At 38.7% G+C, this 26,978-nt stretch overlaps 1 protein-coding gene across 3 annotated transcripts in view; it reads right to left on the bottom strand.

Annotated features, from left to right (window-relative positions):
* Positions 1–26,978, bottom strand: part of ARHGEF3 (Rho guanine nucleotide exchange factor 3) — a 3,017,585-nt gene that overhangs the window by 1,861,946 nt on the left and 1,128,661 nt on the right. The window contains exon 1 of one of the 3 annotated variants that reach the window (XM_044078692.1): positions 5,497–5,611. The exons of the other annotated variants lie outside the window; for them this stretch is intronic. Coding sequence (XP_043934627.1) covers positions 5,497–5,529 — 33 coding nt within the window. The 5' untranslated portion in view covers positions 5,530–5,611. Of the gene's footprint in view, positions 1–5,496; positions 5,612–26,978 lie in introns of those variants that run through there. 3 annotated transcript variants of the gene reach the window in all.

Raw genomic sequence — 26,978 nt, 5'->3', positions numbered from 1 at the left:
GCCTCTGTACTGCCCACAGTTGTGGATGTCCCCTTTGTTCTTGTACACTGGCATGAGTATGCTTATTCTCCAGTCATCTGGGATACATCTTTCTCTCCACACTGCTATTAGTACCCTCAGGAGTCATTTCTCTCCTATCTCACCCAGCATCTTTATCATATCTGATGTGACCTCATCTGAGCCTGCTGCTTTCCCTGACTTCATCTTCCTTAGTGCTGTTCTTACTTCTTCTAGGGTGGACTCCTCTTTTTCTCTCACTGAAGGCTGATTCTGGGGTAGTGCAGCTTCTGTGGGGTTTTCTTCATTCAAAAGCTGTTGGAAATACTCCTTCCATCTGCCTTTGATGTCCCCTGGACTGGTGAACAGGTTGTTGCTGACATCCCTTATGACGGGTGTCTGACTATCTTTTTTATCTTTCTGTCTTTGCCTTGCAACCTGATATAGTTTATTTGTGCCCTTTACTGAGTCACTTTCCAGAAGCTGGTGTAGTGCTTCCAATGCCCTGTTCTTCGCTATTGCAACTTCCTTCTTAGCTTCTTTGTTAGCCAGCCAGTAGTCCTTCCTAGCCTGGTCAGTCTTTTCTATCTCCCACTTCTTCCTGCACTCCTTCTTTCTTCTGAGGACTTCCTGGACTTCTACATTCCACCACCAGCTTTCCTTATGTACCTTATTTCCATATCTGGCTCAGCTACATACCTGTTCTATAGTCCTCATACACGCTGTTTTTAGGCGCTGCCATTCTTCTTCAACTCCACCTATTTCCTTCTCTTCTTGGGGTGCTAGAGCCCTGAGTAATTCCCTGAACAGTTGTACTTTCTCTCCAGTCAATGTTCAGGTCTTCAGCCTGGTCTCTGTTGACCTTAGAGCCTTCTTTGACCACTGGTTGCAGCTGATTGTGGCAACTAGTGGTTTATGCTGTGGGCTGACTGTTTCACTGGGGATGACTTTGCAGTCATGGATTCTACTCCAGTGCCTTTTCCTTACTAGGAGGAAGTCTACCTGAGTTGTATGTTGACTGCTCTTTGTATGTGATCTTGTGACTGTCTCTCTTTCTGAACTATGTGTTTGCTACTATCAAGCCATTTGCAAGACAGAAGTCTAGAATGGCTTATCCTTCTTTATTCCTGTTGTCCCATCCATGTGGACCCAGGCAGTCCTCATATCCTGTTCTGTTTGTCCCGATATGTGCATTCAAGTTACCCATTATCAACACCAATTCATGCTGTCCTGCTTTATGTAGTAGGTCCTGCAACTGCTGTCTGAATGCACTCTTTTCTCAATATTAAAAAAAATCTACTATCAACATTTTCATATGACAGATAGGTCTTCATATACTGTACAGGGCCCTACTCAAAATCATTAATTTTAATATTACTCCATTTACAGAGTAAAAAGCAGTTTCTTACCATGACAAAATGTACTGTTTTCACAAATATACTGGGCAAACATTATGGCAAACGTTATACTTTATACTGAAAAATCACTTGTACCTTGTCCAAGCATTTCACTGGAACCATCATACCTTTAAAGCTATCTTGTTTCAGAGACTGAATGCAAAAACAGCTGGCTTTCCTTGAAGTTTGCAACATTCCCTTCCCTCTCCTTTATACTCCTGCAGCATCCAGGTTTTACTGGCTAACTATCCCCGCATTGTCTTTCTTGGTAGTAGTGGTAATAATGCCAGTGGCAGTTCCTTTATCTTTAGTACTGGGCTTTCAAAATGGAATGAACTTGCAGTCCAAAACCCTTTGAGAGTAGCAGGAAGTGTCAATTTATACTTCAACCATCTTTTTTGTACATTCTTTTAATGTTTTTTTTTTTAATGGCAAGCAATGTTTTCCGGTTCATCTGAGAAAAGTCTGACATAAACCAGTTGCTCAGGCACTGTTAGTCTTTTACTAGGTTGCCACAAGTGCCAGAGAACTTGGTCGTTCTTGTGACATCAAAAGCTCTATCAGTTTACATCTAGGCTTCCCTAGACATATCTGACTTTGCCATTGGCAAATGCTTCAGCTTTATAATCCACACAGAAACTACTACAAACACTGTCCAATTTACCATCTTAGTTTTCACATCACTCATTAAGTCTCAGCCTTCCTCATATTTGAAAATTATATATATAAAGTTAGATTTTGTCCCCATGACTTGTCTTCCTTTTCAGCTTTTTTACTGTCTTTGCTATCTTTCCCCATATTACTTCCATGACCATGAGTTGGTCATGCAAACATCTCTTCAGCTTCTACTCCAACCACTTCCGAACACTTAAAATATGATGCAAACAAACCTGTTCAGTACCAGAATTCATTTCATACTGCCTCCAAGCTGTTAATGTCTCTGAAGCATTTAATCCAACAGCTTTCTTGTGTTACTAGATGATCACAAAGCAACATAACCATTCTGATTTGACTCATCACAAACTCCAAGTTAAGTCAAATTCATTCCATTCTTCCTTCATCATTCAGTAAATGCTACCTTCACTCTACTTTACAGTAAAATTCATCTTGAACAGACTCTTAATTTATAAATTAATAGATTTAATTAATGAAATTAGGGAGTGACACAAGGAGGAAACTGATGTCACTCAGCACAATAAGACTTCCCCTACTCCCCTTGAGAAGCTCTTGTATTACTGAAAGTGCAGAGGGTCCACAATGCCGTCTCCCATAGAGGGAATGCAAAGGATATGAGACAGATGGAAGAAGAAAAAAATGGAAGGATGGTGGCTGCTGTGAAAGGGCAACCAGCAACAATAACGCGATCTAGACAGACTATAATGATCATTTCTACCAGCTACTTGCTATCGGTTTTAAACATCATGTATCTGTCTTCTTTTCATCCTCATTAACTCTGCTTCACGACCTTGTTCCATTTCTACTGCAGTTTCTTTTTTTGCATCTCAACAAACCTAATTTATGTGACTTCGATCAACCTGAAAACAAATCGCCTATATATTTTTTTTTTATAAACAGTTGCATCTTGTGTGTTCACGGCTTATGCTGAACAGAATATGCTCTCTTGTTTTTCTGCTAACATTACAAAATCAACTGCCTTTTGAACGTTTGTTGGCACCATTTCCTTCATTACTTCTTGCAGTCACCCGTTTTCCCCGACTACGACAGGATTTACTTTTGACTTACTATCCTGAACAGTACTTCAAATTAGTCCCACTGGGCTAACCATACCCACAAAATTAAAGGCAAAATACAATGTACACAAAAATTCCTGATGGGAATTAGATGCCTTTATGTGCTAAAGTCAAACCGAAGTTGACTCCAGAAATCAGTTCTTTACTACTATGGAATTTAAGGTAAACTGAAGAACTTGATGGTTATCTGAAAATCCAGCCTATTGTTATTTTAGACTTTCGAGGGCTGTATGCTAGTGTATCCTCTGGGAGAAACTCTTAATGAATGCTGTGTGAATATAGTGACACCTACACCCTTACTTCTTGCATTAAGCTGAACATTCAAAGTGGGTGCTGGGCTGCAACAAGGATGCATCCTGTCACCACACCTGTTCATAATTTTTATGAACAGAGTATCAAGATGCAACTTGAGGATGGGAAAGTCCTTGTTCTACAAACACAGAGTTGATATTTTTGTTGTTTTGCAGATTATGACAACTATTTGTTCTCTTATTACTGCAGTCATTAAAATGTACCGAAGCAATTCACCATTAAGTTAGAAAAGTTTAGGATGAAACTCAGTACCTCTACATTTGAGGCTATCGTACTCTGCAATAAGAGAACAGATCCCTCCTTTCACAATTGGAAGGGTTAACGGCAGCTTCCTTTGGAGACACTTGAGTATAGCAATGCTTTTTTTTATGGGTGATGACAAGATGGATTATGGAAATGAAGGGGGTGGCAACAGCTGTATTATTGTGGATGTTGAATGGATTCTCATCCTTCCCTAAGTTTATGTGGTATGGGTAGTAACCACAATCATAAGACTGCAGCTAGCTGTGTGGATGTTGAAGCTGTGACTAAAACCCAAGTGACCAGAGTTTTATTAGGTGGTCAGGGAACTACTGGAGCTGGCATGAAGGAGGAAAGGAACATAGCTTAGCTGACTTACCTCCACTCAGAGAGGTGGCAGCACATGCCGGGGCACAATTTTCCATGGTTGAAACCCAACGGAGACCAGACAGCTGTTTTCCAGGGGTTCAGGGATATCCTGAGGGTTTACATCACTTGCACAAGCAAGTGACACCCTTGCTGACACCCTGTGAATGTCAAACTCTGGGTGGATTACTAGACATGCATAGTGGGGTTATGGACACAAAAAGGTGAAAAAAAGAACAACTTCTGATTGCTGTCTAAATGATGGTACCTCTCTATCGGCTCTTGCCCTGATGTATGGGAATGAATGGGACAACTAGACCAACAGACAGTCTCATGGTCAGCAGATGCTAAGAACAAAAAGTTTAAAAAAGGAATGAGACTACAGGATTAAGGTTATTAGCTGCTAATTAGCTTCATCTAGTAGTCCAGGGTTTGGTTCCATCAGTCATTATTTGCCTACTGTCTGATTCTGAGCAAGTATCTGGCTTGCACTAAAAATGGGCCTAAACCCAGCTGTAAAACAAAGGAAAAGCAGGAAGAAAAAGAAACGAAGAGCTAGATTTTATACTTGCTGGCTTTAAAACCACCGAAATCACTGCTGCAACCTACTTTCAGATGCAAGCTACTATACAACACAATATGTAAATCTGTGGAACACACAATGTTTGAAGTTACTTATTATGCTTTAATTAAATAAAACCACGGAATTCCAAGCTTCACCACAGAAATGAACATGGGTTTGTTGTTTAAAGGTGCTTATGGACATGACAAGAGGAAAGAAAGAAAGAAAGAAATTAAAGCAAATCTAAGCAAAATACATACTGATTTTCCAGGGTACATAGGTGCTCTGTTGCATCTAAGTTCAAAAAACAGTTGTGACTCTATCATTAATAGCAGAGCATCTGTGCAGCAGAATGAAGACCACTTGGAGTGGGCAGATGGAAAGCAGCATTAAAGATAAAAAATGAATTGCCACAAGAACAATAATGCTTCAGAACATTTACATTCAGAAGCATTTATTCACACTCAAAAACAACTAATGAAAAGGGAAATTTAACACAGACGTGGAGATGAGTAAATACAGAGGGAAGGCACAGCAAGTGAAGATGTAGCAAAAAGAGGCAAGCTTTTAACAGTTTAAGGAGACTTTTCCATTAGTTAAGTTATCTCAAACACAAAGTGCAGTCACACTGTCATACATATCATTAACTATGGTGAAAATAATTCAGAGTTCTTCATCAATTACTGACTTGGTTTAAAACAATAAAAGGAAATGAAAGATATTAATTTTAACTATATTACAAAATACAGTTTGGGTTCCTAAATGGCAGATGCTCAACGAAGATTCAGAATGAAATCTAGAGAAAAAAAAAAGTTGTCGTTGCTAAGTTTGTGGTTATGAAGCAGTAATGATAAAATATCTCACCACCTACCTGCTGATGTGTGAAAAGGCAACACCACACCATACTACAGCAAGTTATTTCTCCTGTAAAATCCCAACATGTATGGCTTTCCAAGCCTAAAGAAATAATTTGAAATCAATGGCCATCATATCAATCAGCATTCACCTTAGCTGTAGTTTATGACAACCCATGTAGCCACAGAAAGCAACAGGAAATGACTACAAAATTAGCAGTATTAACAGCTGAGCAGTGCACTGATCAAGATGGTATTTTTTTCTGTGTGGTTTTTGAGGAACAGTTTAGTACTCTTGGTGTCTGTCAGCTAACTATGAATCAGAATGCTGGGGCCTTTAATCGTAGATTTTCAGCAATATACCTGTTTGCTGGGATGTGGCCTTAGACAATGGTTCGGATTAATTTATATATATTTTTTTCATCTGTCAAGTGTAGTCACAGATGTTTTAATTCTTGTATAACACTCTAACAGAAATACTAGGATTATGTATTAAAATCATATATGAAAACATCGGTCATTTATAGTTCAATGTGGGATGTAATGATTAAATGCCATAAAATAATGTCTTCAGATGAGGAAATTCATTACTATACTTAATTGTTAAACAAGTAAAGTGAACTGGTCAGTCTAGTAAACATTTTTTCAACAATAACTGGGCCACAATGGCAGAAGATAAATGTAATACATACAGCTAGTCCACTGTAGAAAGGCAACCAGCATGATTTTTTTTTTGGTTGCAGTACACTGACATACCAAGGAAATGCAAAGGCAACATGACATTAAGCAGAGCTCAAGAATGATCTGTGGACCCTGAAATTGCAATGCAGGCATTTTAACCAAGGAACCATCATACCATTCCAAATATCAACTGCATCCACTTTTAGAAAGTATCTGCCCACCTTTCTTTGGTTAATAAATATTACAGAAAAATAAAATAAAAATTTTCATTTTGTGGTTAGTCTGTTCCCAGTTGTCAAAGTTCATGTAGATTTGGGCAGCATGCATTAAAAACAACAAAGGTGTGTATGAATTAGAAAAGCACTTTTCTAAACAAAGCTCACTGAACATGCTTCAATGACAGTGCATAAAAAAACTTCTAGTGTGTACTGTAGTCAATGCTGCTCTAGTGCTCAAACAAACATAAATGATCACTTGCTTTGTGCTTATTATACCCAAGGTTGAATGCTCATTATACTTTGACTGTACTAATTGTACAGATCTTCCTTGTATATTAAAACCACTTTATCATTGTGTACTCCAGCTTTTATATTTGTGTATGCAGTTATAACTCTGTACACTCTGTTACCTTTGTGGGGGCTGGATCAGGGCTGAAAAAGATCAGTTGGGCAGTCTACTTACACAGTCAACAAACTGAAATAAGTAAATAAAATAAATAAACTTGAATTCATTGTTGTTAATTATAAGAGTTAAACATGGTGTCAAATGGTAAGAGCTTATAAGACTTCCAGAGTTTCTACCCATGCTGCTAGTTACCTAGGCTGAAGAAAAATGTTTGTGCCAGATTGCCAACCCAGGAAAAAGAAGTAGTGACCATTTGATATCAACCTTGCCTTCCCTCAGAAGAAGGTCTGCTGCAGACACGCAAAATAGTAGCAAAAAGCAACATCCTTCACAGCTAACTTTGTACAGCAACAAACATGGACAATGGCAAATGAATCAATAATACATGAAAGAATACCATGCTCACACTATGCTGGCCTAGGAAAGCAAATGTCCAGCTCCTGCCCTTACAAGCATCAAGCGGAATAAACAGTTCACAGGCTCTTGATCTAAAGTCGATTGCAGGTGAGTAACATTAATGTAGAACACTGGACCTTATCTGTGCATTTGGGTATCACAGTCTGACAGACATTGCTCCTGTAACATTCTCACAGATTCTGGTGACTTTTACTTTTGGTTAATTCCATTTCTAAGGGGGCTGCCTTCCCTTTAATCCGCAGTGTCGTTCTTAGGTGAAAAAAAAAAGATTTTGGAGTGTTAAAAGGGACTGGACAGCCTACCTCCTTACAAACAGAACTAATTAAACACTTTGTTACTTTTCCTATTTAAAAAAATAAATAAATAAAAACTCCAGTATACATTACTTTTACCGCAGAATCCATGAGACTCAATTTAATTCCAATAGCTGTACATATCATGAACAGGCAACTACAGAGAACTTGAATAACTACATCAATTAGTTTTCTGAACTGGCAAATGCTCACTATCCAACATTCTACAAGTAAACAACAAAAAACAATTTAAAAGTGAAATTTGCACTTCAGTATGTCATCAGCTAACATTTAACAAGTAATCAAACAACAAAAGGCACTCTAGGAATGGCACAGCTCATCATAAACTGTGCAGAAAGGATACATGCAACTTGAGAGAGGAAGGTTTTGTGAATGTACTCCAAATAACATATAGAAGCCGAAGAAAAGGTTCTGTTACAATGAAATCAACTCTGCAGCAGAAACAAATAAAGGCACCATGGCTGAAATGAACAGTAAGCAACACATATAATATGGAGGTACTTCAAGTCTCGATGAGGTCTTTACTCTCGTTCTAGAAAAAAGTTCACCACATGATATGCAACTTTCTGTAGCTAGGTAATAAAGATATGTACGTCACATGCTACACTCTCATTTCTTTTACTTTTATCACATCATTTTACATATTTTCTGTTAGGTGGCATTCATTACTTATACTGGTATTTTGATCACTTTGAAATTACCTTTAGCTTTACATTGAGCATGACCAAAACTTTTACTTCAAAACAAGTTACTTCTTTCAGATCAATAAACATTTCATTCATTTTAAATTGAGTTGCTGGCTACTGAGACTTGTCTGCATATATCAACTGGACACGAGCTGATTTAAGTATATTTTTCTGCACTTATTTAAGATTTGAGTCAGTAAATACTGTGTGTCTTTGATTCACTAAATATTGTGTCTCTGTCTCTCTGCAGTTAAGAAGGTTTGTGGTCTGCACTCTTGTGGGAGGAGAGGCTAGATTCTGCCCTTCTAAACTGGGAATTTCTGGTTAAAGGCTTATTGTGCATGCTTACTTGAACTGTTTCTTTCTGAAATCGGTACGCCTTGTTTGCTGTAGCATAGACTAGATTCAGGCCGGCTGGATCTAGCTTTGTTTGTATAACTTGTGCACTGATCCAGGCCATCTTTTTTGGAGAAGGTTTCTCTGTACCCTAGTGGCAGGACTGTGCAGTTAGAACTTGTCTGATTGAAGACTGCTGGAACAGGGCTCAGTTTTAAGCTTTTTAACTGGTTAATTGGGTAAAGTGTTGTTTTGATTGTATCTGCTCTATTTTCTGGAAAAAAAAAAATATATATACTTGTTTCTTGCCTTTCTGAACTAGTATAGTCCAGTTTTCATGTTATTGCTGAATCCAGGGCTGTGTTACAAGTTTCTGTGTTGCTATACCTTACTTGGATAGAAGGAAGTTTCTCTGTTCACCTGCGAGAGAGGGGAGCTTTGAGCAGGCTATCTGTCCCTGGAGGAGTGGTTTCAGCCTAGAAGTTAGTAGTTTATTGGCCTTTTTGGGCTACTTTTGATTGTATCTGCTCTATTTTCTGAAAAAAAAATTATATACTTGTTTCCCGCCTTTCTGAACTAGTATAGTCCAGTTTTCAGGTTATTGCTGAATCCAGGGCTATGTTACAAGTTACTGTGTTGCCATTACCTTACTTGGATAGAAGGAAGTTTCTCTGTTCACCTGTGAGGGAGGGGAGCTTTGAGCAGCCTATCTGTCCCTGGAGGAGTGGTTTCAGACCAGAAGTTAGTAGTTTATTGGCCATTTTGGGCTAATTTCTATCTCTTTCACTTCCCTGCTATAAAAACCTCATTTGCACAGTTTTTATACTTGTATTCCGCTCAGCAAGTGCCTTCCAGGTGTTCTGCAGAGTCTACAGCAGCAGAGAGACAAAAGAGCGACTTTGGAGTGATTAAGTATCACTTTTCTGCTTTTCTTGCTGTCTTAACTAATTCCGCCTAAAACGCCATTTTTTTTAGCGAATCTGTGATTTAAAAAGTTTGTTATTGTATACAACTCCGCACAGCTCCTCGTGGTGTCCTGCAGAGTGATACAGGCAACAGAGAGACCCAAGAGAGACTTTTCCAGATTTAAGTATTTTTTTCTCTGTTTTTTTTGCTCCGACTGCTTTTTCCCGCCTAAAAAGCGGATTTCTAACTGATCTGTGCTTTAAAAAGTTTAAATTGCATTTGCCTTCTGCTTTTTACAGTTTTTGCACTTGTTTTATATCAATTTAAGTCGTTTTTTGTGTTGTATAACCATTGTAGGCAACACACTAAAGTGCACTAGCCTGTTTATAGCATTTACAGTGTGTTCTGTGTGTTTTTCTGCTGTTTCCTGAAAAAAAAATAATATTCTCTTTTCCCGCCTTTGCTGAACTAGATTAGTCCAGATTTCAGGTTTTTCTGAATTCTAGACTGTGGTATAATTTCCTGTGTTGCCCATATCCTTACTTGGATAGAAGGAAGCCTCTCTGTTCACCATTGAGAGTGGGGAGCTTTGAGCAGCCTATCTGTCCCTGGAGGAGTGGTGTCAGCCCTGAAACTAGTAACTTATTGGCCGTTTTTGGTCAATTCCTATCTCTTTCAGTTTCCCTGCTTTAAAACCCGCATTTGCGCGGTTTTGCATGATTTTGCGCAAAGCGCAGCATCGGGCAGCGCCGCTTAAACGGGTTTAAACTATTCCTGGCTCCACAAAGTCTGCTCTTCACTTTTCCCCTTAGAACTGTTCTAAATCTCAAAGTAAGCACTCTATTTTCATTCTAAAGCCTTGCAGTTGCTCGTATAAGTAATCTTATAAGTAAGCACTAATAAACTAAAGCACTACACCCTCTTATACTCCCTTTAAGTACTTGGCTCCCTATTGGTCCTTTTTGATCAGTCAAAAAGTAGTTCCTTATACTATTCTGGCATGTCCAAAAGTCAGTTTCGGGTTTACTCTCCAGTCCAGCTGGTGAATCTGGGAATCTTGAGGCAATGTTACAACTGCCTTATGTACATAGACCACCCTCTCCTCCTCCCAACAAGCTCAAATATATGTGAGAGATGCAACTATATAGCCAAACTGGAGGCTGAGCTCTCTCAACCCAGTACTGGCGCAGTCAGTCAGGAAGAGAAGGTAACCACACACACCACAAATCCAGTCTCACATAGACCTATCGCAACAGCAAACCAAACACATAAACACACAAAAACATACTCGGAAGCTCTAAATAAAAATCTGCCCAAGCAGCAGAGACTTCCAAGCAACCACTACCCCACAACAATACCCACATATCACATAGTTCACAAAGTCATTGTGCCACACAGTCACAGCCCTTAAGGCTAAACATCACACCTAATACACTTGTAATAGGTGACTCTATTGCCAAACACACTGATGTCCCACTCACCAGGCTGAACAAGGAGAAGGTCACTGTAAGCTGCCTGTTGGGTGCCAGGATTCGCCACATAACACAAGCACTCAGGTCACTCCAAAGCAAGTACAAATATGACTCCGTCATTGTCCATGCGGTTGTGAATGACCTGAGACATACCTCCCTGGACTACATGAAGAGAGACACAGAGGAGCTCTCTGATCATGTAGCCCAGGCCGGTATGACCCTGACCTTGAGTAGCATCTTACCCTCACCAAGAATGATGCCACAGTATAAAGACAAAATGATCAATTTTAACAATTGGCTAAAGTATTGGTGTCATTCAAAGGGGATCCAGTGTCTGTCAGCCTGGGATGACATAGGGACAGCTTGCACCTGTCATCCCTGGGCTTTCGAATACTGGCTAAGGCTCTTGCCACCCCCATAGTGCCTTTTTTAGGCAAGGCTCAAAAGACAAACCCACCTCCATAGACAACACAAGGAAAAAGAAACTAAGGGTAATGCTGCTCAGCGCCAGAAGTCTAAACCTCAAGATGCATGCACTCGAGGCTCTCCTCAGTATGGAGAATATCGATATCTGTGCACTAACAGAAATCTGGTTCAAGGCTCCCGAGAGCACCCCAGCACTACCAGGTTATACCTCATATCATGCTTTTCGGCCCCAAAACTCGGAACGAACAACAAAAGGAGGGGGAGTATCCATATTCATCAAAGATACTCAGACCTCCAGGTTAGTGGCGCTGCACAAAGCATCGGAGACCATCCATGTGCAACTAACAGTGGGTAAAACTGCCTTTCAGTTTGTAGCCTGCTACAGACCACCCTCCCAAACTCAGGAACCCCACTCGGCTTTCCTGAGAACACTGGAGAATATGAAGGTCTCTCGAAACACCATCATATTGGGTGACTTCAACTACCCAAACATAGACTGGGAGCACTACTCAAGCCCCAACACCCTCGCCCAACGGTTTCTAGAATTTATAAACTCAAATTCTATGGAACAAGTGGTCACCACTCCCACAAGAGGGGAAAACATATTGGACCTGATCATCACCAACATGGGGACTTTATGTTCCATACCAGAGGTATACCCCTCATTGGTAAGATCTGACCATACATTAATCTCACTGGACATCCATATCCCATCCCCACCCCCAGCCAAGGAAACCACGGTGAAGAACTTCTCAAAAGCAAACTTCACACTTCTCAAAACCGAAGTGGAATCCTTCAAAGCCCACGGGCCAGTGGAAATACAGCCCAAACCTCAGAATCCTTTACAAACGCATTCTATGGACACCTACAGGAATGCATGGATCGTGCTGTCCCAAATAAAACCAAGACTCACTCCTCCAAAGGCAGGTGACCTGTCTGGTGGACCCCAGCCATAAATAAGCTATACAACAGAAGGAGGAAGCTACTACATGATAGAGCAAAATCCCAAAAAGGGAAGGCATCTCTGATCAGTACTAGCAAGAAACTACGATCCCTCATAAAATCATCTAAGGCCAGCTTCGAAAGAAAAATTGCACAAGACGCTAAAGATAATCACAAGGTCTTCTTTAGTTATGTCAGGAACCTGGGTAGCAACTCCCAGATATGCTCTGAGTTAGTGCAAAATGACAAAAAATACACTGAACCCACAGAGACTGCCAACATCCTGGCAGACAGGTTCAGTGCAAACTCCCCCCCCCAAAAGAACAAATGTCTATCCCAACAGAGTATAGCCTCCCTGACATCACAGATGCACAGGTGAGAGCTGCCCTCTCCAAAGCAAAAAACACAGCATCAATGGGACCGGACGGTGTCCGGGCAGCATCTTACACGAGCTCCAAGAAGAATTGAACCCTCACATAAAGTCACTATTCAATCTCAGCCTTACTACAGGATATGTACCCAAGGAATGGCATACAGCAACAGTGGTCCCACTCCACAAAGGTGGTGCCACAACAGACCCCGGAAACTATCACCCTATAAGCCTGACTAGCCTGGTCTGCAAAGCTATGGGGCGTATCATCATGGAACTCATAAACAAAGACATTGCGTACCTGCAAACACTGGATCCTACCCAGTTCGGCTTTAAGGGCAGATCTTGCCTCTTGAACCCGGTCGACTTCTTTGAAACAGTCACCAAGGCCATAGATGAAGGGAAGGTAGTCCACACAGCCTACCTGGACCTCGCAAAAGCCTTTGACACAATACCCCACTCGGGCATCATAAATAAGCTCACCAGCTTAAATATCAACCCCTATGTCACAAGATGGGTTGCAAACTGGCTCATGGATAGAACCCACATGGTCAGAATTGCAGGTGCCATGTCAGACTCTAAAACCAGTTACAAGTGGCATCCCACAAGACTCAGTCATGGGACCTCTCTTGTTCGGTATATATTTCTCTGAGGTACAGGCTAACATGGGAGGACTATAGCTGACCAAGTTCGCAGATGACTGCAAACTGGGTGCCATAATCGACTCGCCAACTGACATAAGCATCCTCCAAAAGGGTCTCACAGGGACGGATAACTGGTGCCAGAGCCATGGCCTAAAGCTAAATGCCAAAAAGTGCATAGTCATCCCCTTTGGGAAAAACAAAGTGCCCACAAATTACCACATAGGTGGTAATCCATTAAGTATGGAAGAAGTAATTAGGGATTTGGGGACCCAAGTAGATAGCAATCTCTCCTTTGACAATCACATTGCCAAAGTGGTTAGAAAGACCTTCTATATAGCCCACCTTATCATGAAAGGGTTCACATCTAGATCAAGAGAGGTCATTGTGCCCCTCTACTCATCACTCATCAGGCCCATAATTGAATATAATGCCCCATTTGGGATGTACCTTGCCTAACACGTGCAGCAACTGGAAAGACCCCAAAAGTTCCTCGCCAAGAGGATCAAGGGACTCAAACAGATGCCCTACGCAGTTAGGCTAAAGAAACTCCAGCTCTACTCAGTTGCTTACCGCCTACTCAGAGACGATCTGTGCCTGATGTATAAAGCCATGTCCAAACCAGAATTAATGGACATGCTCCACCTCAGGAAATCCAAATCCCTTAGGGCCACACGCTCCAGGGACTTAAACCTCAGCACAGAAATAAATAGGACATGCTGGAGGGACAGATTCATATCCCAGAGGCTCCCTCAATCTGGAACAAAATCCCAATCCATGTTAGGCAGAGCCCCTCAATGACCCTCTTCAAGAGAAATCTTGACGAGTGGATGGGAGATCGTAGGTTTACCCCTGGGATCTCTTGTGTGTCCCTACTAGACAGAGGCACAGTAAACTAACCTTAAAAGGGCTATCTTCTGTGACCTACTATACAGTGGCACAGTCAACTAATCTAAAAGGGTGATGAAAGACAAACACACTCTGGCTAGGCTTATAAATGCCCTAGGGCAGATAGCCTAGTATCAACCTATGAACCTATAAACACAACTTCTAGTCTTTAATATTATAGCAATCTGTCTACACACATATCTGACTGACTTCTTCAATGGAATTCTGGACTGTCACTTTTCTTATTTGCTGTTTTTCTAAGGGAAATACAGATTGTGGCAGTTCCCATTGTTCTTCTCTGTATGTCGATGTATTTGTCTTGCACAAATGTTTCGACTTCTTTTGTACTGCTTTCCTTCGGCAAGATACACTCAACGACAGTTCACCTTTTCCAATTTAATCTCATTGAGGTGTAAGGCAGCCAGCTTATTCAAATGACAAGAATAACACAATAATTTGACCCTGCTGCTTTATTAACTACTTCATTTCAGGCTACAAATTTCCTTGTGTGTTTTGTAGTCTTGCCTTACATTTCAGTTTCAAATCTTCATTTTTCCATCACAACAGTAATTCTGGCTCTTCAACATTTTCTGTACTTTGCATTGGTTTTCTGGCATCATCTCTGCAAATGAAGCCATCAATTTGCTTTTCAAGTTTCTGCCCATTATCATCTAAGCCTGTGAAAGACTGAACCCATGAAGTAGAGTACTCTTCTACAGCAAAACTGAGAGATGACAATTGTCAAGGCTCTTAAGGTTCTTTACCATTAAGATGGTTCTCACCACTTCTTTACTAGATTGAAGAAAGTTTGGACTGAACATTGTATGTCTGAATTTCTATTTACAAAAAAACCTTCTGCATTCCATACTTTTATATTGCAGATCACTATCAGATATGATATAAGATAGGAACAGTCCATTTAATTGCAAGCCAACTAATTGAAAGACCATTTTATTGAATATGATCCTCTTTCTGGAAGTGGTACAAAGTCAGTTTAGGTACAGTACAGTACAGTACAAGGAGAGAGAAGCTCTGACATGGGGAATAGGGGGTGTGGCCTCTTATCAAAACTCATGGAAATAACACTTTAAAGGGAATAAACTTGGTGAAATGTTTTTGACAGGCTCGTTTCTGATGTACAGAAACAAATCCCATAAAAAAACTCATATTTTGAGAATCCAGGCTTTAATGCATTACTCTTGCTTGCATTCATGTCCCATAGTTTGATCACTTCAGGGAACTTGGGTTAATAACATACACATGAATGGTACATGGTTTCCTTAATTTGGAGCAAATCTGTACTTACTCAATTCTGTGGCTGAATCAGTATTACATATATCATCATTTTTCTTTGGAATGTTTTTATAAATTGTAAATGGCACAGCTCTGTACAACTTTTCTATCTGAACTAACATTCATAGTCAATACATTACACATTACATACCTTGCTGTTTCTCTGCAATTTACTATTTTCACCTGAAATTCATGTATTCTTGCAACCGTTTGTCTTCTCAATTAAATGAGAACTATTATTTTGTCAGCTTTGAGCAATACGCCCTTGACACGATGTACTTCATCAAACAATAAATCTGACTTTCCTTCTCTGCCAATTATTTTTGCCCAGACAATACCCTTACAGTAACATCTTTTAGTATCAGTATTTTAAATCAGTTTCAGTACATCTCTGGAATTCTTTAAATTTTTCATCCATCATTGAATGTTACTAACCCAAATAATCTCTCATTCTTCTTCTTCTAAGTATTCTTCATGCTTGTCTGACAATTATGCCATACTCAAAATTTCTGTTTTATTTACTTCCTCATCTTATCTATAACTTGTATATGGTTTGGTAGATGTAATGGCATCCTTTACAATCTTGGAGATGATTTGTAGACAGACTTGCTGAATATGCTTTGTAAGAAACTGTGGTGCATTTCAAAGTGAACATCTTTACCTTGCATATATTCATGGAATTTCTAATTGCCCTACACATTTTCCTTTTATATATCAACATATCACCTTTGTACATGTGTAGATGCTTGAATGCTTTTGACTCATAGGCAGCTAGTTTACTGCAGGCTAATATTTCACAAACCATTCTGACCAGTAGCAACTTGCAACACAACTGTCTTATTTGCTTCCTCTATGATGTTACAAATAGACAAACAACCCAATAATAGCCTCATCTGAATAAAAACAAATATATATATATATATATATTATATATATATATATATACACACACACACACACATACACACCCCAAACTTGCAAATACCAACTCCAAAGTCATGCTAACATAAAGAAGGGAGAACTAACATACGAAAGAAATCACTGATGGCACACATTTAGAAACCAGACTGACAATAATTTCCAATACAAACAGTCACAGGGGAGTCCAGTTTAGCCAAAATAAACTTGACCAAGTGCCCCTCATCTGATTTAATCTTAGTGATGTATAGAGAACCCAGTTAATTCATATCACAGCACTTTAATGATGGCTTTTCTACAACTAGTTGCTTGGGCATTTCAAAACTGTATTCATATTCATAGTTTAATTTCAAGGCTACATATTACCAAACAAGCTTCTTAGAATCATAATTATCTCAGACATATTAGGAACAAGGTTTGCAATATACTTAATCAGTATGAAATTACTTCATATTGCCTACTTCTCTTCTTGTATCAGTATTTGTGCCACTGTTTTTACTTTTTCTGTACCAAGTTTTAGTTCTTCTGACACAAGACTACACCTTCTGTATCTTGGACCCTTATTTTGTAATTACTCTTATCCACCTTAAAATTATGTTGTCAATCTACTGTGGAGACATAGCAATTTGTTGTTATGCTTTTTCTGTGCCTGAACATACACTAACAAATCATTAGTTGTGCTTACAATAACACTGCCTACCGAACTCTGCAACAGCTCTTTGGAATACTTATAGTGATGATGAAATACCACTGAAGTTTAAGGAGTCTGTACCTTCTTGTTTCTATTAAATGCACACAACTTTTAAATTTCTATATACAGATTCCATTGCCAGAATATCTAAGTTGAAGACATACCTCTCAACCTCTTAGTGTAAGAAATGTGGACAAAGTGTGACAAAAATGGGTACAAAGACCTACAAATAGGGACATAGTTTAAACATCATTCTTATAAACTTAGAAAGTAGCTAGCATAACATGGTTTGTGTTAACATACATTTTCTGAAGGATTTGAAATCTGAAATTCAAATGTGTATTATTATTATTTAGTAACTTCAATCCTTAGATCATCCCAGTGATTTGCCAGAAAATCATAAATTTTATGAGGAATAGACCAAAAATATGAGGCAAAAATCTGGACATTCTGTGAAAATCTGGACAGTTGAGAGGTATGACTCTCTATAGTGTAGTATCAGAGGTGTGACAGGTAGCACTTTCACCTTTGGTACATATGACTGTTGATTCTACCCACAGATGTCCATGGATTGCTGAAAATGCAGTGCAGTATAAGGGGAGTGTGCTGCACTCCTGAGAGTGTTGTTAGTCAGATAAGATGTTATCTCATCTGTTTCAGTGGGTGGTAGCTCAGGTGGATACAAAAGATCTCATGCTATCTATTGAAAAAAGTAGGGGTCTATATTTAAACACAACATAAAAAACATTACTTACATATTTACAGGGACACATATACACACCTCTATTTATTTATCATTTTTCTCATAATATTCTCATTGTTATTCTTCCATAATTGACCCCTACCACTCCTTCCTCTACAACTATAACCTAATTTTTCACACTATATCTGACAAAAAACATTTCTCATTAAACAAAATTTAATTCAGTCTTCCATTCGAAATTCCACACATTACATAAAGTAAATTCTTATCTACCCTTCACTCATATTCTTTGTTGTTCTTATAATATACATACATAATCATATTCATATATATATATTGTTTGTGCCATTAATATTTTCAAAACTTTTTTTCAAACAACTTTTTTCAAAGTTCCACCACTCTTTTACATTTTAAAAAATATGTTCATAGGCTCATAGGATAATACTAAGCTACTAGCCCACAGGCCCTTATAAGCCTAGCCAAGAAATTCACCTATGTTCCCACAAAGTGAGCACCTGTTTCCCCAGTATAGCAGGGACATATCTGGGATCCCAGAGGTGTTTTTCTGTTTCCTATCCAGTCGTCCAGGTTCCTCTTAAAGAGGGCTAGTGAGGTACTCTGCTTGACATGGAGAGGGAGTCTATTCCACAGATAGGGGAGTTTTTGGGGCACAAATGTATCCTGTTAGCAAGTGCTCTTAATGTCACAGACCACGTTGAGGCCTTGCATGCAGGTTGCCTGAGTGGAGTTTGACTTCCGGATAGGTAGCAACTGAGATGACCTTGTATGCCAGACACAGGTCACCTCTGAGCAATCTGTAAGACTGAGTACAGGGACAGGGCATTTAGCTTATCTGTATAGGAAAGGTGTTTGAGACTCTGGATCTTCCTGGTCAGGAACCTATGTGGTCTCCCCAGCTGCTGCATGTGCTTGGCAAGGTACATGCTGAAGGAGGCACTGTACTCGATAATGGGTCTGATAAGGAAGGAGTACAGGGATGCTATGACCACTCTGTTCCTGGATGAAATGCCCTTACTTATGAGGTGGGCCATGTAGAAAGCCTTCTGTACAACGGAGACAATGTGGTGGTCAAACGTCAGGTTGCTATCAACCTGGGTGAACAAGTTCCTCACGACTAACTGCATGCTTAGTACACTGTTATTAATGTGATGATTAGTGGGGACACCATTTTCCCCAAAGTAGATAATGATGCATTTCTTGGCATTCAGTATGAGGCCAAGCTTCTCACACCAGTCATTACTTTGGGTAAGGCCCTCTTGGAGGCTGTTCACATTACTAGGGGAATTTAAGACAGCATCCAGCTTACAGTCATCTGCAAACTTGGTTAGCCACAGACCACTAGTTTTGACTTGCATCTCAGAAAATTATATCCCAAACAGTAGAGGCCCCAAAACCAATCCTTGGGGTACAACACTCATTACAGGTCTACTACTAGAGGGGGCTTCCCTATTTTGACTGAGTGGGTTCTATCAGTGAGCCAGTCAGCTGCCCATCTGGTAACATACAGTTTTATGCCTAGCTGGGAGACTTTATCTATTACGCCCGAGTGGGGAATAGTGTCAAAAGCTTTGGCTAGGTCAAAGTAGGTGGTGTGTACCATCTTCCCCTCGTCCATGGCTTTCGTGACTGCTTTGAAGAAGTTGACCAAGTTTTACAGGCTTGATCTCCCTTTGACAAAACCAAACTGTGTGAGGTCAAGTGTTTGGAGGTTGCCAATGTCTTTGTTTACAAGGCCCAAGGCAATGCGTTCCATGGCCTTGCAGATCAGGTTAGTTAGGCTGATGGGCCTATAATTTCCTGGGTCAGTGGACGCTCCACCTTTGTGTAGATGCATGACAGCGGCTGTCTTCCATTTGGCTGGGATAAAGCCGGTGATCAGACTTTGGTTGAATAGGATGCCTAATGGAGCTGAGAGCTCATGCCCGAGTTCATGCAGGACACAGCCAGGGATGTTGTCAGGTCCCATGGTATTTTTTACCTTTGAGAGGCCATTAAAGACCCGATTCCTGGTAATGGGGGAACAGGTGTTGGAGATGTCCTGGTTTAACTGGGGGGGGGGGGCAAGGGGTGAAATTTTCACTGAACTTGTCTGCCAGCAGGTTGGCTATATCTACTGCTTTTGTGTATGTGGTGTTCTTGACCTCCAGTTTACAGCAAATTTGGGTGTTACCTTAGAGACTGTGGACGTATGTGAAGAAGGCCTGGTGATTGTCCTTAGTGGATGTGGTCAGTTTGGACTCGAAGTTAGCCTTAGAGGATTTCACCAGAGACCTTATATGCTTGTTCAGACAAAGGAGAGAGTGCTTCCAACTTGGCACCTGCTCCTTCTTGGTCCTGCACAGCAATTTTTTCCTTTTATTATAGAGTTTGTTTATTGCTGCTGTCTACCACACGGGTTTACTCTTCTTTGAGTTAGACGATTTGGTCCTGTCAGATATTGCTTAGTCTATACAGCTAGGTGCTCATATAGTTTTTTGGTGTTCGCTTAGACATTAGTGCTAGTTCCAACTGAAGGGACAGTGGCTGTGAAGCTGCTTATGCCTGCTCTCAAGAGATTGCAGTCAGTTTTGGAAAAGTGTTTTTGTTTAACCCTGATAAAGGGGGGGGGGGTCAGGGGAGATGGTGACTTCGAAAGTGATCACTTTATGGTCAGATCTTACCAAGGAGGATGACACTGTAGGGGTGCTACAGTGGCTACTCATGTTGGTTAGTACCAGGTCCAGGATTTTTTCACCTCTCATAGGGGTTTCAACCAGCTGATCTAATGTACTGGCATTGACGAAGTTGAGGAATCTCTGGGCATTCACATTTGGGCTAGAATAGGTCTTCCACTCTATGGTTTGGTAGTTAAGGTCACCCAGGATCAGTGCAGAGGGTTGAATCTTGATAGATTCAAGTACGTCCAGATAGGTGGAGTGGGTGTCATGGGTCATAGTTGAGGATCTGTAGCTAGCTATGATTTGAATAGATGTTTTGTCAACAGTTAACTGCAGTTGGAGTGTCTCCTGTTCATCATACTGTTTGACCAGCTTGGAGGCGTGTATGTCTTTGATAAATATTGAAACTCCACCTCCTTTGGCTTTGTAGCCCTCCAGTTGGGGTCTGAAAGTATGGTAGGATGAGTAACCTGGTAATGCTGGGGTGTTCTCCGCAGCTTTGTACCAGGTTTCAGTGTCTGCACAAATGTTCGCATCCATCCATGTTTTGTTGTCTCTTCCTCCCCATGAAATAAACACACTCTGTCAACTTTCTTTTTATATGGCACATTCTCCTTAACTGGTAACATATTTATTACCAGTCTCCATAGGACATCGTGACACTCTAATATCTTGGTATAGTTTTTCCTTACTTTAATGGCTTTAATCTCTACTTTTGGTAAATTTACCTATGGATTTACATAATGCTGATCATTACATTATTACACCACATTCTTCTATCCTTCTTGATATCATCAATTTTTATTTTCCATGTTGGTAGTTTTTCTTGTTAATTTTTAATTTTTTCATTTATATATTATGTTTCTCTTTTTTTACTCGTCATCTCCTAGAACTTGTTGTGCTTGTATTTAAACATTCTAACTACTCATTTCTCATTCTCTTTCTTAACCCTTTTTAATACTCTATACAAGTTTAAAGAACCAAAATAAACAAATTGATTTAGTAAGCCTAATTCCCCTTTGTCTTCACTCATACAACACACCCTTTTCAGTGGGTTTAATCAAACTCCTTTATGAAAGAAAACACACACTACACAATTTCCTTTTCATATTTTTCTGGGGTCATATAAACATGTGGCATACATTATAGTTTCCCATTAATACAGAATTCAACAGATAAAACATCTTCCTGAATGCTAATCTACATGTCCTCTAGAGAAGAAATATTTATTTCATTTCTTTGATCACACCATCCCACTAAACAACAGCTACATAGTTTTTACCAAATTTTAACCCTAGCAAAGACATTTCATTCACTGAAAAACAAACACACCCAATTTTTACCACATCACCAAAACTATTACTTTTATCTTTATTCAAGATCTTTCCAATTTCCTTTAAAATTCTCTATCTTAGCAATTACAGCTGTGCGATATGTGCATGTCAAAACTACTAGATGCGCCACCTCCTTTTGCATCACCTAACTAGCTTCGCTCACTATCACGTTCATTACCAATGTAAACAATTTTGCACTCATGGGACATCCTTGTCTTTTATCAGGCTTTATGCATCTTTGCTTATCAGCCACAATCACTGTCACAACCACTAACAGTTCTCGACAACCCTTACCTTTTATACCATATATACCTTATTCCATAATATCCCTCATGATTCCTTACATTCTCTTCTGTGTTATTCTCATAAAAATGTTACATCTCTGTTACTTAGCATGATGGGTCTTCGGGTTTTAATTTCATAAAAATGTTATAACCTGTTACTCAGTGTGATGGGTCTCCAGTTTTTAATGTCATTCTTCTCATCTTTCTCCCATACATCGCAACATTTTAATATATCATAAATTTTCATAAACAAACCATTCATTCAGTACATTTGCAAAATACTCTCTTTACCAAGCCATTACTTTCTTGTACATTCCATACCCAACACTATCTGGGTCTGAATCTACTTTCCTAAGTACTTAATCAAATTCACTAATAGTAATTTCATTGTCAAATTCTTCCTTAACCTGTTATTTTTTTTTTTACTTTCCATTCTTTCTTATTTTCTTTCTTTTTACTCTTATGCATATTTTTCAAATCCAGTACTAGAATACTCAGTTTGCTCGTGTTCTTTTTAGCTGTCTTTTCTACTTTTTATTTCCTTAATTATACTAATATTTTTTACCCAAACATACAGATACCTCATCTTTTCTCCCTTGTAAACATCTTTGCCTAAACAGTAATTTTTTCTTGATTTCTTTTAATTTCTTTTTACATATCATAATACTTACCCCCTTGTATTAGTCTCTTAAATTCTCTAATGCATTTCTATACATTTTCAAATCCTTCACTTTCTCTTTCTTTCTTTCTTACATCATTCTGCCATTGGAAAAAAAAAACAGTTTTTATACTTCTTTTTAAATTCAGTTCTTTCAGACCAGTTTTTAAAGAAGTCTTTCACTGTTAATATGATCCTTCCATGACCGCAATACTTCCTAATCTCCAATTTTATCCCATAATTTCTCATTTATTATTTCTATTCCCTTTCCTATTTTAATATATTCCCTTCCTACCATCACCTACACCCATATTGCTAAATAGTCTGAAAAAAACATCAAAACTGTATCACTATCTGCCACCACAAGCCTTCTGATAACAAAATAATCAATTTCAGATCAAAGTGCTCCCCTTCTATAAGTCCATTGACGTTTGCTCAACATAGCCAATTTACCACATTTATCACTGTGCATTTTTCTTACATTGTTGCCTTTCTTTTTACATTTCCCCTTAAATCCTAATTAATGACCCCTGCAATTATAATTTCACATTGATCACCACAAGTCTAATATTAGATGAAACTGATTATCTCTTTCCGTGCTATTTATATATGCTTATAATGCTATAATTCCATAAACATATTCTCTCCACCTCACATCTACAGCAGTTAACCTTACCATCCTTACAAACATTACATCTAGTATGTTTAAAGTTTTTATACAACACAGCCACTCCAGGACAGCATTTACTTACTAAGTTCTATATTATATTTCCACCCCAAACTTTTTCTGTTTGCAGTCATTCTTCACTTGTCAGGAATCTTACATCCTCTAACAGAATAACATCTACATCACATTCAGCACACCATTCCAGTATCCCAGTGCTTCTTAGTGTTAATAATACTGTTCATATTTACTGAAAGTGGTCTAAATTTGTTGCTTTTCCTTCTTTTTACATTTAGGGGACATTTTTAAAAAAAATTAATTTTCTTATTTTTACTCCTTCTCCAACTGACTTTTTCCTGGGTTTATGAACAATCACTGATACTCAGAATCAGATTGCTGTTTAAAACCTCAAAAAAAGATTTGTATCAATCCCTTCTCCTGACCTCTCTTCCTGCACGCACTCTCTTCTCATTTTTCCCCTCAATATTTTTTCTTCAACTAGTTCACCCTTTCTACCAGTCGTCCATCCATCCTCATGTATGTTTCTTCCCTTCCCCTTTTATTTACTCTTTGCTCTTGACAATCTATCCAAAAGTGTCTTTTTTTATACCTTGTTGCATGTCCTTTTCCCCCCACTTTGATTACACTGCACCTTGTCACAATGATTAATTAAATGATGAAAGTTCCCACAAAAGAAATATGATGTAGACAGGCCAGCATATCTTAAAGCAGACACAAAAATAACCATTGGCAAGTATTTCACTATGTCTTTTTCACATTTCAAATCAGCTTCTAACCTGCATCCTCCATTCCATATGTTTCTTTCATCTCTTTCACAGTATTTTTTAAACATTTACTGAATTACCACTTGTGATACAGGAAAATTTACATTTATATAAAAGTAATCAAACTGTACTAACAAGTTCAGGTTTATAAACAATATACTTCACATATACTGCTATATATCACATAACCTAAGCAACATTACATAAATTAATTACTGCCCCCCCCCCTTTTTAAACAAGGAACATATTTATTAAACCATCACTTACAACAACAAACTTTCATAGTACTATCAACAGTTTCACACAGATCCTGCATGTTTAATTTTAGCATTGTTTTCTTCCAGGTCATCAGTTTTAGACTGTAAAGTAATATTTTTTTAAACATTTAAGTTACTACCAGAAAACACATACTTGTTCAATGGAGAAATGTCATTCTTTTTGTTAAACTGTTCCAGAAATAACATGTGAAACTGATGTACTGATGATGGCAAATCACAAAATGTCTGCAACCCAGTATATATAAAAGACAGAATTTCTTTTTTTAACACCTTTATTGAGTTATCACTTGTGACATAGGCAAATTAAACTTATACAAAAGTAATCTAACCATATTAACAAATTATTTCTTGAGTTTTAAAACCTAGAACAGTTACCAAATTTTTCATCACATAACATCTATTACAGTGTAATGTTTTTGTTTTTACTGTCACTATTTGTCTTCTCTTCTTTTTAAAAGCAGTTTTACAGTTTGTTGTTGCTCTCCCTTTTTATTTGCTGTCACGGATGTGTATATGTTTTAACTGCTGTATTCTCTGCTGCCACATCACCTGTTCCTTGTCCACATTACCATCCTCAGAAGTTTCAAAACTTTATCTGCCATTTCAACCAATGAAACAACAGAACTGTTACCTGGATCATTCTGCTCAATTATTTTTATCATCATCATCTGCAAGCCCTCCTGATGCCAGTTCTGTTATCTGCAGCACTTCAATGGACTTCCTTAATCTCTTCTCAAAGGAGACAGCTAAATACAGCTCATTTATAATATCCACCACAAAGGAATCTTTGTTTACATTCTGAAGCTCCATCTCAAACAACTGTTTCTCCAAATTATCACCTTCCACCACCAAACTTGCCATAGCATCCTCCTCCATGATGCCACTGTCTTTAGGCCTCTTCCTTCCTGTAGGAGCCCTCTGGTACCATCTAGTAGCTCCAAAGAGTAGGGGAGGTTCCCAGATGCCCTTATCAGATTTTCTCCAGTAGTATAAATACCACCTCAGGTCTCCCTAGAAAAGAGGCTTCCGGCCTAGACCCAGTGAACAAATAAAATAAATGGACAAGAAAAAAGATAATGACATGACATGCTAATGGGAAATTTAGCATAAGTTAAATGAAGTATACTGATTACCTTCTAAAACTAGGGGAAAAGACAACCTTGTTATGCACCTCTGTAACATCAGGTAAAAGTATAACATTTAGGTTTATGATTGGGTCACCGATAACTGGCTTATTATGTGTTCGAGACATGGATGCCAAGAAATTCACCTTGACAGGGTAACAGTGTAACACATTGTCTTACAGTACAAAATGCCGGAAACAAATTACTGGCACAGACGAAACACATCTGTTTTTAATTTGTTCGCTGTCACTTGCTGGCCCAATCAGCAGGTTTAACTGCCTAGAGCAATACTCGAACTTGGCAAATGAGGCAGGGGTGCGTAATTAAGACTGGGTCTCATGCCACAGAAGCACTTGACAAGTTTGCCTTTTTCATCACATCTGATCATCAGAATGCTCCATGCACTATAAGTTTTGTTTTGTACACATCAGAATGGTTATGCTTGCGTCCTGTACTACACAACAGTAACCACACAACAGTAGCAAGATCCTAAAACAGCTTTTTAAAAGCTTAAAACACATCTTGTTCACACTCAGACACACACACACATGTACACACACACAGAGACTGAAGTGTTTAGCATATTTTAAAGTTGTTAGTTCAGAAGGACACTTTGCTTTTGGCTACTGTTTGTGTGGCTTTGCTAAGTATTTTAAGTTTTCAAAGCTGTAAAACTCTATGCAGTCCTACACTTTTTTCTGTAAGCCATAGTACATTAAAGCAGCTGAAATTTCATGTCCAAGAAAGAATAATGATCATGTTTCTTTGATAATAAATTAATATTTACTTGTTCTCAACACAGATATAAAGATTTACCTCTCAAGGTCAGTTTCTTCACATCAATGAATTGAACAGAGGACTTGGCTAGGACCGTGAATCTATCTGATCATAATCCTCAAAGTCTCATATACATCTTTATTTCACAGTAAATGAATCCATGATTACAAAATATTTACATTTACTATGACAGATGATTACAGTATGAAAGATGCATTCCTAAAGATGAAATAGTAAGACTAAACTGAAATTAGAAAATAACAGGACATATTAAAATAATTTTGGAGTATTTTGTATATATCCTTCCATTACATTGCTTAAAGGATAAATACTTTTCAATTATTGGTAAGTTCATAGCTCATATAAAACATCAATTTGATACAAGAATGTAGAGTACAACGCTTACATTTATAATACATATTATATGTGACAAAAAAAAACACATATTCATCAGCACGAATATGATGGGGTAATTACTACATTTTAGATGGCCAAGCAGATTGGGTATATTACTATAGTAAGCATAAATCTTTGGGTTTCTAGGGCAAAGGGGTTTCAGTGCTTAGATAAGAGTATAAATGACAAAATATTTTCAAAGTCTGGTCTGCC

Source organism: Protopterus annectens, chromosome 7.part1 (genome assembly GCF_019279795.1).
Source record: "Protopterus annectens isolate FY-2018-M chromosome 7.part1, PAN1.0, whole genome shotgun sequence".
Taxonomy (NCBI): Eukaryota; Metazoa; Chordata; order Ceratodontiformes; family Protopteridae; genus Protopterus; species Protopterus annectens.
Note: the sequence above shows the minus strand (reverse complement) of the source record. Positions and strands in the feature narration are given on the sequence as shown.